The sequence below is a fragment of the Tiliqua scincoides genome, chromosome 7 (genome assembly GCF_035046505.1).
Source record: "Tiliqua scincoides isolate rTilSci1 chromosome 7, rTilSci1.hap2, whole genome shotgun sequence".
NCBI classification, from domain to species: Eukaryota; Metazoa; Chordata; class Lepidosauria; order Squamata; family Scincidae; genus Tiliqua; species Tiliqua scincoides.
Window position 1 is genome coordinate 76,116,752 of NC_089827.1, and position 13,463 is coordinate 76,130,214.

The window sequence follows — 13,463 nt, forward strand, 5'->3', positions numbered from 1 at the left end:
AAATCCATTCCTCCACAATTTTGCAGTCTGCTCCTCCCAGTCCTTTTTCAAAATCCATTCTTCCTCTTCCAGTGCAAATTAATTTTGCTCTCTGCTCCCCCAATCCTCTTTTCAAAATATATTCCCCCTCTTCCTGTGCAATGTGACCTGCTCCCTACTCCCCTACTCCTTCCACCCCCACCCACTTATTGTATATAATCACACTCTCAGCACATCATTTCTCCATGTATTATTTATTTATTTATTTATTTATTTATTGGCCTTCAACACCATGTTAGATATATGATGTGGCCCTTGTACCAAAAAGTTTAGATGTAGAAGATAAAGTGGAATTTGTTCTCAGTTGCTCTGGAAAGGAGAACCCAGATAAAGCTGTTACTATTGCCTCCCCATCACTCAATAAACCCCAAGAGTGGCAGCAGACGATAGATCTCCTTATCATCACTGTAGTGACAGTGCCAAAAATGACTCTATCCTGTTTTGAGGCAGTCTTGCACTGTGGTGGGATACTGAATATATATGCACATTTGAAGGGGGAAGGGACAGCATGAGTTGAAAACTCCACAGAGATTTAGCCCCAGTGCACCTCCCCCCAAAAAACTCTGACTCTGCCCTTGTACACCGGGGCAAGGAGATTCCTGTTGCTTGTAGTCCTTTCCCACCCATTTGTATGAACATGTAAGACTCATCCCACTCCCCTGTGAGTGCGGATGCAGGAAATATTGTGGCTGTATGTGTTAGGTGTAGCGGAGAATACCCTATGGTGTGGTAAAGAAAAGGTACCAAAATTGCCAAAGAGAGTGTTCTTTAGTGGTGCAGAGGAAGAAATAAGTTTAGTCAAAAACTACAAGCAGAAAGTGGAAAGAAAATGCAGTGTTCTGATTGTTGCTCAGAGGCTTCCCTACTTTTCCTATGAAAGTGTGACTTGAGTGCAGGAAGAGTGGCCTTCAGGCTTGATTTTGTGTAATGCCAGTCACTTAATTGACTGTGTTGGCTCAACAAAGACCTGGGAGAAGGTGGAAGAATTGCCCAGTGTGGTGCTTTCTAAGAAATTAAGGCTCCTCTCCTGGGGCCTACCTGAATGCTTTTGGCCTTGATTCAGATAATGTTAAAGGTGTCTTTTTTTTTGTGAACTACTGGGAGCCAATAGCTACACAGCATTCTAAAATGTAAAGAAGAATGCTATGAAGCACTGTCCCAGACATGCATGGGAGGAACACCTCCTTTCCATGAAGGAGCTGGACTGGGGAGGTCCTCCTGCCTTCCTCTCCGGATCCCAAAGTACGAGAAATGGCCCTTTCTTTGGGGCTCTTAACTGCTTGGCAGCTGCCTGACCCTTCATGGCCAGAGCTTCCCTCCCTCCCTAATACACACAGAGAGAGAGAGAGAGAGAGAGAGAGAGAGAGAGAGGATAAGTGTTGCTTGTGAGGAGTGAGGCCTAGAGGTCTGGTGTTTCTCTAACAGCCCTTTCCTCATTCTTTCAACAGAGCACTTTCCTGCTCTCCTCCCTCACATCTGTTAACAGAAAAGTTACTCCCCTCTCCCCTTGCCATAGACATGGTACAGGGCAGCTGAGCTCTAACTGGTTTGCAACACACAACTCCACCCACTCCTTGGTCAGAAGCTTTTCTGCACCTGTAGAGTAGCAAAGGGGCACCTCTTTCTCCCCCCTTCCCTCCCTCACAATCCCATTAATCTCCCCCTCCAATCTCCCCAGATAAGCACCAGCCATTCAAAAGCACACTGTTGTCAGCCAGGGGACTATTCCCACCACAGTCACCTTTACCCATTCAAATTGTCAGTTGCAAAGTCTCCCGGAGCTTTTGGTATTTCATGTGATTGGTTGCACTATTGACATTGCTGTATTCTTATCAAGGCAAAATTAAAAGCTAGGCACTTCAATCCAATCACTCTCATTCCAGCCATGTCCTTTTCCACTTGTCATGCATATTAAAGAGTTCAGTGAGGCAGCGGAAGGGGGATGGGGCACATGTGTCTGATGGGGGCAGCCTGAGCAGAAATCTGTTTTGTCACTGAACTGCAACTGGAATGGGAGCTGCTGCTGACTGAGCAGGATTTTCTCTAGCTGATGGTTCTGAGCAATACTAAAGCAAGCAGGATAAATAAAATTGGATGTATGTTTTCACAGACCGGCTCCGTTTTCAACGTACTGATAGCATCTTCTTCCACCTGTCCTATGCCAGAAATAAACCCCCAAATGACAGTAAAGAACATAAGAACAGCCCCACTGGATCAGGCCATAGGCCCATCTAGTCCAGCTTCCTGTATCTCACAGTGGCCCACCAAATGCCCCAGGGAGCACACCAGATAACAAGAGACCTGCATCCTGGTGCCCTCCCTTGCATCTGGCCTTCTGACATAGCCCATTTCTAAAATCAGGAGGTTGCGCATACACATCATGGCTTGAACCCCGTAATGGAGTTTTCCTCCAGAAACTGGTCCAATCCCTTTTAAAGGCATCCTGGCCAGATGCCGGCACCACATCATGCGGCAAGGAGTTCCACAGGCCGACCGCATGCTGAGTAAAGAAATATTTTCTTTTCTCTGTCTTAAGTCTCCCAACACTCAATTTTAGTGGATGTTCCCTGGTTCTGGTGTTACGTGAGAGTGTAACGAGCATCTCTCTATCCACTTTATCCTTCCCATGCATAATTTTGTATGTCTCAATCATGTCCCCCCTCAGGCATCTCTTTTCTAGGCTGAAGAGGCCCAAACACCGTAGCCTTTCCTCATAAGGAAGGTGCCCCAGCCCCGTAATCATCTTAGTCGCTTTCTTTTGCACCTTTTCCATTTCCACTATGTCTTTTTTGAGATGCGGTGACCAGAACTGGACACAATACTCCAGGTGTGGCCTTACCGTCGATTTGTACAACAGCATTATAATACTAGCCGTTTTGTTCTCAATACCCTTCCTAATGATCCCAAGCATAGAATTGGCCTTCTTCACTGCCGCCGCACATTGGGTTGACACTTTCATCGACCTGTCCACCACCACCCCAAGATCTCTCTCCTGATCTGTCACAGACAGCTCAGAACCCATCAGCCTATATCTAAAGTTTTGATTTTTTGCCCCAATGTGCATGACTTTACACTTACTGACATTGAAGCGCATCTGCCGTTTTGCTGCCCATTCTGCCAGTCTGGAGAGATCCTTCTGGAGCTCCTCACAATCACTTCTGGTCTTCACCACTCAGAAAAGTTTGGTGTCGTCTGCAAACTTAGCCACCTCACTGCTCAACCCTGTCTCCAGGTCATTTATGAAGAGGTTGAAAAGCACCGGTCCCAGGACAGATCCTTGGGGCACACCGCTTTTCACCTCTCTCCATTGTGAAAATTGCCCATTGACACCCACTCTCTGCTTCCTGGTCTTCAACCAGGTCCCAATCCATGAGAGGACCTGTCTTCTAATTCCCTGACTGTGGAGTTTTTTCAGTAGCCTTTGGTGAGGGACCGTGTCAAACGCCTTCTGAAAGTCCAGATATATAATGTCCGGCATCCACATGCCTGTTGACCTTTTCAAAGAATTCTAAAAGGATTCAGCTAGGATCAGCTCTCTTTCCACACATACCTCTCTGCAGACTTTGGGGTTTGACACATCCAATAGTCCCTCTCTTCTGCAGCAAGTGCTACTGTTGCCTGTGGCTGAATCAGGCCTAGCAGTTGTGCTGCTTCCTCCCACAACTCTGTGGGGGAATGATGGTGTAGCACAAAATTCTAATTTTACTCTGTCCAAAGGAATGGAGCAGCAGTGACAGAGAGAGCTGACGATGTTCCTAACCCACTCCACCAAGAATGGTGTGCAAGGAAGGACAATGCAAGTCTCTAAGCAAAGATGGAGGACTGGAATGTTTGGTGGTTAGGGAAAACATTGATGTAGTGGATATAACAGAAACATGGTGGAATGAAGAGAATCAGTGGGATACTTCAATTCCAAGCTATTAACTATAGGAGGAACAGGGAGGGACTTATCGGAGATGGGATGGTCATCTATGTTAAAGAAGGGATAGAATCTAGTAGAGTTGAGATGGAACTCAACTCCACTATAGAATAACTGTGGGTTAAATTACCGGCTTAAGGAACAATGTAATACTGGGGGCAGGCTACCGTCCTCTGGACCAAAAACCTAAAAGGGACCTTGAAATCTGCCAGAAAAGCAGTTGGTCCTCTGGACAGTGATGGAGGGAAAGGGGTGATAAAAGGAGATTTGGAGATGGCAGAGAAATTACATGAGTTCTTTGCATCTGTCTTCACAGTAAAATACCTCAGGCAAATATCGCTGCCTGAACAATGCCTCCTGACTAAGGAATTAGATCACATAGAGGTTAGAAGAGAAGACATTTCAGACCTAATTGAAAAATTAAAGATCAATAATTCACCGGGCCCAGATGGCATCCACCCAAGGGTTGTTAAGGAACTGAAGAATGACTTTGCTGATCTCTTGACTGAAATATACAACTTATCCCTTAAAATGGCCATGTGCAAGAGTATTGGAGGATAGTAAATGTCACACTTATTTTTAAAAAGGGAAGGAGAGGGGACCCGTGAAACTATAGGCCGGTCAGCCTAATGTTTGCTCTGCATAAGATGGTAGAATGCCTCATCAGAGATAAAATCTTAAAACACATACAAGAAGAGGCCTCACTGAGGCAGAATCGGCATGACTTCTGTAAGGATAAGTCATGCCTCACAAACCTTTTAGAATTTTTTGAAAACTCAAAAGGCATGTGAACCTCTGGATATTCTATATCTGGATTTTCAGAAGATATTTGACACGATCCCTCACCAAAGGCTGCTGAAAAAACTCCACAATCAGGGAATAAGAGGGCAGGTCCTCTCCTGGTTTTGGAATTGGTTGAGGAGCATGAAACAGAAAGTGGATGACAAAGGGCAATTTTCATAGTGGTGAAAGGTGAAAAGCATGTGCACCAAGGATCCGTCCTGGGACCAATGCTTTTCAACCTGTTCAAATTTGCAGATGACACTAAACTTTTCTGAGTGGTGAAGACCAGAAGGGATTGTGAAGAGCTCCAGAAAGATCTCTCCAAACTGGCAGAATGGGCAGCAAAAGGGCAGATATGTTTCAATGCAAGTAAATGTATACACTTTGGGGCAAAAAACTGAAACTTCACATACAGGCTAATGGTTTCTGAGCTGTCTGTGATAGATCAGGAGAGAGATCTTGGAGTGGTGGTGGACAGGTCGATGAAAGTGTCGACCCAATGTGTGGCAGCAGTAAAGAGGGCTAATTCTATGTTTGGGATCATTAGAAAAGGTATTGAGAATAAAACAACCAGTATTTTAATGCTATTGTATAAACCTATGGTAAGGTCACATCTGGACTATTGTGTCCAGTTCTAGTTGCCACATCTCAAAAAAGGATATGGTGGAAATGGAAAAGAGGCAGAACATAAGAACAGCCCCACTGGATCAGGCCATAGGCCCATCTAGTCCAGCTTCCTGTATCTCACAGTGGCCCACCAAATGCCCCAGGGAGCACACCAGATAACAAGAGACCTCATCCTGGTGCCCTCCCCTGCATCTGGCCTTCTGACATAACCCATTTCTAAAATCAGGAGGTTGCGCATACACATCATGGCTTGTAGCCCGTAATGGAGTTTTCCTCCAGAAACTTGTCCAATCCCCTTTTAAAGGCATCCAGGCTAGACGCCAGCACCATATCCTGTGGCAAGGAGTTCCACAGACCGACCACACGGTGAGTAAAGAAATATTTTCTTTTGTCTGTCCTAACCCGCCCAACACTCAATTTTAGTGGATGTCCCCTGGTTCTGGTGTTATGTGAGAGTGTAAAGAGCATCTCTCTATTCACTCTGTCCATCCCCTGCATAATTTTGTATGTCTCAATCATGTCCCCCCTCAGGCGTCTCTTTTCTAGGCTGAAGAGGCCCAAACACCGTAGCCTTTCCTCATAAGGAAAGCAGAAGAGAGCAACCAAAATGATGACTGGACGGGGATATCTCCACAAGGAAACGTTACAGCATCTGGGGCTCTTCAGTCTAGAAAAAAGGCACCTGCGTGGGGACATGACTTACAGAGTTACACAGGGGATGGATAGAGTGGATAGGGAGATGTTCTTTTCCCTCTCACACAGCACCAGAACCGGGGGACATAATTAAGTGTTGGGAGAGTTAGGACAGACAAAAGAAAATATTGTTTTACCCAGCATATAGTTAGTCTGTGGAACACCTTGCCACAGGATGTGGTGATGGCCTCTGGCATGGGAGACTTTAAAAGGCAATTGGACACATTTGTGGAAGAAATGTCCATCTCAAGTTACAAGCCATGATGTGTACGTACTACCTCCTGATTTTAGTAGTAGGCTGTCTCTGAATGCCAGAAGCGAAGGAGCGTACCAGGATGCAGGTCTCCTGCTGTGTTGTGTGCTTCCTGCCACACCTGGAGGGCCACTATGAGATACAGGAAGCTGGACTAGATGGGCCTTTGGCCTGATCCAGCAGTCTGTTCTTAAGTTCTTACAGTGCTGAAAACACTGGTGCTAAGCCTAAAGAGGCTGGTTTGTATGTTTGTTTTGTTGCATGTTTGTTTGTTTGTTTGGTTAAGTGTGCTGACTCCACAACTGGCTGGAAGGAAAGGAGTAAATGGTCCAGCTGGACTCACCCCTTGGCCTGTTAGCCTCATAGTAGGATGGTCCATAGCTCTGCTAGTAGCTTCAATTTCTCTCTGTAACTGTCATCTTTCCTTGTAGGCCTTAAGAAAATAGCTCTGTGAAGCTCTTTGCATGTGATGATCCCTTTGTTTTGAGAAATAGGAAACTGGTAACATAGGGGGCCACCTGGGTCTGGAGGGAGACTTGTTCTCCTCCTGGCAGCTAGCACAAAACCATTTCCCTGAGTCTGGCTCCTATCTAGTATTCCTTTACTACTTTCCATTCAATGACATTTATTCATTTGCCCTTCTTATTTAGTGGCAAACTTGTTTTTTTTTTAGTTTGGGAAGCCCATAAGTTTTGGGGCTGAAAAGTGCACTTTTACTTTGGAATGCTGCACTTCCCTCCTACTCCTTGAAACTGAGCAGATTTTTAAGCTTATAATAAGTCTGTGGAACTCCTTGCCACAGGATGTGGTGATGGCACATTGCCTAGGTGTCTTTAAAGTGAGATTGAACAGATTTCTGGAGGAAAAATCCATCACGTTACAAGCTGTTACAAGCCGCCTTGGGTGCCCTTCAGGGAGAAAGGCGAAATATAAATCGAATAAATAATAAATAAATAAATAAATAAATAAATAAATAAATAAATAAATAAATAAATGTACACAAACTCCTGGTTTTAGAAGTAGGCTGACTCTGAATGCTGGAAACAGCATTTGTCTTATGTTGTCTTATGTGCTCCCTGATGCATCTGGTGGGCCACTGAGAATATGGGAAGCTGAACTCTATGGGCCTTTTGCCTGATCAAGCAGAGCTCTTCTTATGTTCTTACACTGATGATTTCACAGTGATTTCACAAACCTTATGTTTAAGGTTCAATTTGCAGGGAGAATTGGGAACATTCGATTCCTCCCCATTTTCTACTTCCATTACAAGGCTATAGTATAACTCAATATCTGATTTGGGACCAGGATTTAGCCTGTCTTGACTAAAGGGCCTTACTTTTTCAGCCTTAGGCAAGGACAAGATTGCATTTGGTGTCCCAGTCCCAAGGTCAAATTTGATCCCTTTCTGGTTTGCAGGTGGCAATCTATGATGAAGGGCACAATAATAGACTACCCCCCAGGACAGAATTCTAGCAGAGCAGTGTCTCAGTAAAACCTTCTTGTGTTTCCCCTCCTCATCTCCTTTCTTTGTTGCAAGGGGTTGTTTCTTTCACCTCTTTCTCTTTGGCTGTAAAGGCTGCCTAGCTTGGTCTTCGTTGGAATGTAGTGAACATGATAAGGCCTTTGGTAGGTTCTGCTGGCTGTAGAGGGTGGCGTAAGATACTGATACGTCAGCCAGTCCTGCATAGCCACCCTCTATATCAGGGGTGTCAAACATAAGGCCCAGGGGCCGGATGCAGCCCGCGGAAGCTTTTTATCTGGCCCTCAGGCTCTCAGTTGCTGAGCCATTCTGAGGTGTTACTGCTGAAAGGGCAGCCTATATGAAAATTGGGCTGTCCCATATCTTGAACATGATCAAGATATGTATATTTTCTCTTCTATCATTTGCAGTTAATGAGAGAAAATGTGAGAAAAACGTACTTATTTTTGGTCATGACCTGTTTAATGAAATCACTTCCTGCCTAATGACATCACTTTTGACCCTCAGCAGACATCATGAATGCTATTCGGTCCTCTGTATGACACCCCTGCTCTGTATAATCCCTGTCTTGCTTCATCCAACACACAAAAGACAAAATGGCACCCAAAGGAGGTGACTCCAACTCCAGCACCAGATTACTGATTTTCTTTCAGCTGGTCCAGTACTGCTGTGCTGAGTAAATCTCTTCCCTCTCACACATACCTGCACCTCAACAGTCTCAGGTTTCAGTTGCTCAGTGACAAGAGAGAGAGGGATGGAGGTGGTTGTGCCATGGTTTTATGAAACTGTCCCAATCTCCCCTTGAAGGGGCATAATCTCTATCTGCAAGGGGCTACCCGCCCCCCCAGTTGCAATAGAATAGACTGGATGGCTGATTTTAGCACTTGAAATTGTTTTTATTCAGTTCAAGGAAAGGCTATTTGTTTTTAAAAAAATAGTAAACACTTCTTTGAAATTTAACTTTTAGGTTTCTCCCTTATCTTAAAAATGTTTTTGAATTTCAGTTCTGTATCAAACTTTTTGGGTCCCAAATTTTTGGAAATGTGGTGGTAACTTGGTTCTCTCTCCCTGCTCCTCCATTTTGACATTCAGTGTAACCTTTTAAGATCATTGCATAATGAAAAGTTTCAACAATATTTATTAAAATACAAAAATACACTTGTCTCAGAATTACAGAATACAGATTTTTCTGGCTTTGGAACTGTTGTTTTCTCTCCCACCCACCTACTCACTGCCCCCTTTAGGCTGCAATTTCTTTGCCTTCCTTCTCTGAAAAGAGCAACCATAGTCAAGACAGAAAAGTGGTTTTAGTGGAAAAACAAGATGCCTATCACCTCCCCTTCTGTCTTCTCCCCTCTTCAGGATGGGGGACAGCATCATTCCCCACTCCACCCCCCCCCCACCCCCGTACTCTGCACAAAATGATGCTACTTTTCCATATTTTCTCCTGTGGCATCTGTTTGTGTTTTGAGAAGTGGGTGGGACTGTGAACATCCTGCATTTGTGAGCAAAAGCATCTTGGCCCTTATTTCAAAGAGCACTTAAAGCACCAGAGAAAGGATACAAAAGCCCCTTCCTCTTTCTCTCCCCCCCCCCGCCCTTAAGGAAAAAAACAACACACAAATTGGTTTGTGGTTCTACAATCATATGTCAGATTGCCCACAGATTGGTTTACACACAAGACTGCAGCATTAGACTCTTCCAATGTCCCCCAGCAGGTGCATTACCCTGCTTTTCTGCCTCCCCTCGGAAAATCAAATAGTGGTTTGTTCACCCACTGCACATATAGTGTAAAATGGGACCGCAGGAATGTGGTGCAGTGGAAAGCTATCAGCCACTGCCTGCAGGCAGAGCAGCTCCTTTTTTGGTGGTGGGGGGGGGGGGCGGGACACACAACTACAATGGAGAGTCAATCAGCTAATCCACCTGCTTATGGTCACTTGGTGTTCTGGGGCCCTGCTAGCATATCTTCCTCATTCTCATAGAGAGAGAGAGAGTGGCGAAGACTCTTGCTGGTTTTAATTTTTTGCTGTTATTTAATTCCCTTGTGATAACTGTGTTGTTTTTTTTAAAAATAACAGTTTTATTGCATTTGTAATGTTTTAGCACAGTACAGACACTGTTGTGAGCTATCATTTTTTGCTGTAAATATAGGAAGTGTTTTTTTTTCCCTAGCCTTCCAAAAAGAGTGTCTCTATAGAAACAGGTTTATTTTTACTGTATTCTAAGTTACATTGTCATCATACAAGTCCCACCCCAGCTAGTCCTTCAAATTGTGGTTTTCTATTATCATCTTTTATCATCATCTTCTTCAAACCCTTTTTTTACTTTTAAATGTTTCATTTCAGAAAGTCATACAATGGCAATTTCTGTTTCCTGTGTGTGTATGTGTGTGTGTGTGATGCTACCTCCTTTTAAATAGAACTTTCAAATTTCAAAAATAGGGTTTTTTAAACATTTTTAATATAATTTTCTCTTATATTAGCCATAACCTTAATATTTAAGCATAAACAAGAAAAACCCTCCCCCACTCCATCTCCCTTCTGTACAAAAGTTGATCTCTGTTTTGTGCATTCTATAGCATTTTTAAAAAATAATTTCTTGGGGAGGGCAAAGAGTCAGATTTGCGTTTCCTGCAGTTTTTCCTTGGGGTGGGTCTGAATTAAATAAGGTTCAGCAATAGTTGTAACTGTGGGGTGCAGCGAGTTCCCCAAACAGTTTTCTGTCCAATGGGCCCCATGTGACGGTTTGTAAGTGTTGTAGTTAATGTGGTCATGGATAGCTGGCAGTACAACTGCCCCCTCACCTGCTCCACCAGATGTGGTCAAGGTGGTGGTTGTTGCTGTTGGTGCAGCTGCCGCCGAGGCCGGAATGTCCTCGTCCACTTGTATGATCTCCACAGTCCTGGCGGCCGTGACAGTGCTCCGCTGCTGGTGCCTTTTGCGAAGTTTGTAAAAGACAATCAACATGGCTGCTGCCAGCAGCGTCACAGCCACAAAGCAGCCAATGATGATCTTGGTGGTCTTCATCACCTCATCCAGGCTGGTCTGCATCTGGTCATTGTTGTCCAAGGTGGGGTCCTGCTTGGGTGTCTTAGTGGTCTGGATGAGCACGGTGGTGGTGGTGGTGTAGGCTGGCTGATAGCCTGTGGATGTGGTTGGCACTGGCTTGGTGAACTTGGGGAAGATGTCCTCAGGGGAAGTCTCCGTGGTCTCCACTGTGACAGTGGTGAAGAAACTGTAGTTGGAAGTGTTGAGCTCGGCGGTGCTCACGTTGAGGTAGGCCGAAGCGTTGGAATTCCCCGCCACGTTTGTGACCATGCAAGTGTACACCCCGGTGTCCGTCAGGAACACTTGGGAGAAGTTCAGGGTGCCGTCATTGAGGACGGCGATCCGTGGGTGGTTGGAAGCGTGGCTCAGCACGGTCCCGTTGGGCAGCAGCCACTTCACGGAGGACATGGAGGGTGTCCGGCACTTGAGCTCAGCCACCCTCCCCTCCGAGATGTTGAGGTCCCGGGGGGCGTCCATGATGAAGGGGGCTGAGCACTGGAAGGAGGTCTGGTCTACCTCCACCAGGAACTTGCCCCGCATGTGCGTGGGGGCATGGCAGCGCCCACAGCAGGTGGAGTTGGTGGGAATGTACTCCCGCAGCCACCAGGATAGCCACAAGACATCACAGTCACAACTCCAGGGGTTGTGGTGCAGGTGGAGCTCCACCAGGTACCTCAGAGGGGCAAAGAGGTCATGGGGCAGAGAGGTGAGGTTGTTGTGGGCCAGGTTCAGCTCCACCAGTGCCGTGAGGTCATCGAAGGCGTTGCGCTCAATCAGGCTGATCTGGGAGCTCATGATCCACAGCTTTTTGAGCGCTTTCAGCCCATGGAAAGAGCCCGGCTTGATGGCGGGGAAGTTGTTCCCGGACATCTCCAGCTCCTCCAGCCCCACCAGAGGCGTGAGGTTGGGCATGTCTTTAATGTTGGACATGCCAAGGTTCAGGTACTTGAGGTTGTAGAGCCCCTCAAAGGCCCCCTCGGAGATGTACTTGAGCTTCTTGAGCTCGCCCAGGTCCAGGCGCATGAGGGAGGGGACGCGGTTGAAGGCGTAGAAGGAGATGCTCTCGATGGGGTTGTTGCGCAGCCAGAGCTCGCGCAGCTTGGACAGGTACTCGAAGGCCCCGCTGGGGACCACGGTCAGCCAGTTGTCGAAGAGCTCCAGGGTGTTGAGGCTGGCCAGGCCGTTGAAGGCGCCCACCTCGATCTGCCGGATGGTGTTGCGGCCCAACTGCAGCACCTCCAGGTGGTGCAGGTGGCGGAAGCTGTCAGCCTGGATCCTCCGGATGTTGTTCTCCATCAGGTTGAGGTAGCGCGTGTTGGAGGGAATGCCCGCGGGCACCTCAGCCAGGCCGCGCCGTGTGCACACCACCTTGCTGAACTGGTTACTGCAGAAGCACACAGAGGGGCAACTCTGCAGCCCGGCCCCTGCCGACACCATCCAGGCTTGCACCACCAGGTAGACTATGGCCAGCAGGGCAGTGTTCCAGGTGTGGTGCACAGCTGCCTGCCGCAAGAGCTTCATAGTGTGGCACGTCCATAATTCACCATTGTTGGGGATTTGGCAAAGAATGAATAACTGGCCCTCTCCTTTAGCCAGGTTGGCAGGAACTGCCACTTCTGCTGCTACCACCATTGGCCATCAGAAGAAAATGGAGGAGGACAGAGGATGAATAGAAAGAGCCTAGGCAGGACCCAAGGTCAGGTCCTACTTGCCTGTCCAGCCTCTGGCCCTCATGAGTCCTTAGGTGGGTTTCTCTTTTACCGTGCTTGATTATTCCTTGCAGCTCTCCTGGCTGGGCAGTGCTTGCCTGTCTCCTCCTCTGGCCTTGGAGTTGTGTGTGGGTCTTCCTAGATTCACTAGCTATGCAGGTGCCAAGGCATATGTGCTGGCGGCCGTCCTGGCTGCAATGATTCCCTGTAGGTAGGGGTGACCTGGAGCACCAGAAGGATTGCTTGCTGTGGCAGGGGGCTCCATGGGCATATGTATAGCTCAGCAAGGCTTTCCCGCTTGGCCAAATAGTCCTGGGTCGCCTTCCAGCACAGCTACAGAGGCTGCAGCATGGTGCCTGGTCTGCAGCAGCTAGCTGGCTGGCTCAAGAAGAGGCGCTGGTGGGGCTAATGCCGACTCGCCTCCTTCTCTCCTCCAGTCTCTGAGGTAGTGAGTTGCGGCGCCAGCTCCCCTCCGTTGCTGCTGCTCTGGCTGATGCCTTCAATGTCTTTGTTGCCTATAGACGACAGCAACTGCAGCAGCGGAAGGAGACAGAGGAGGGGGCGGGCGAAGGGGGAAGGGCGAATAGGGCGGAGGCAGCAGCAGTGGAGGAGCAGCCTGGGACCATCTTCCTTGGCTAGCAGCTCCTGATGTACCTCTGGAAGCTGGTGCTGCTCTTACATTATTTTTTCCTTCACTCAGAACCGGAATGTTCCACTGCTGACGCGTCATTGAGGATCCTTGGGAAGAGCAGCCTGTGCTCCTCACTTATTCGTCTTGCTGTTAATGCAACAGCAGCAGCCCCTCCCTTCCTGCCTGCCGGTCCCACTTCCCTATGAGCTGTAATGGGAAAGCCATCTTTCCAGCAATTTGCTGAGCTCAGCTTCCCTGGTGCTGCTGCTCTGCCAAGAC

General features: G+C 47.2%; 2 protein-coding genes across 3 annotated transcripts in view; one reads left to right on the plus strand and one right to left on the minus strand.

The window, feature by feature from the left end:
• Positions 1–13,463, plus strand: part of SND1 (staphylococcal nuclease and tudor domain containing 1) — a 252,010-nt gene that overhangs the window by 201,974 nt on the left and 36,573 nt on the right. The gene's annotated exons all lie outside the window — the stretch shown is intronic.
• On the minus strand, positions 10,286–12,365 carry LRRC4 (leucine rich repeat containing 4). The gene has a single exon (XM_066634024.1). It carries the CDS (start codon positions 12,363–12,365, stop codon positions 10,413–10,415), a length of 1,953 nt encoding a protein of 650 aa, XP_066490121.1. The 3' UTR covers positions 10,286–10,412.

What these genes read in the sequence shown, in the direction of transcription:
- LRRC4 (XM_066634024.1), bottom strand. Translation starts at nt 12,365, where the DNA reads ATGAAGCTCTTGCGGCAGGCAGCTGTGCACCACACCTGGAACACTGCC.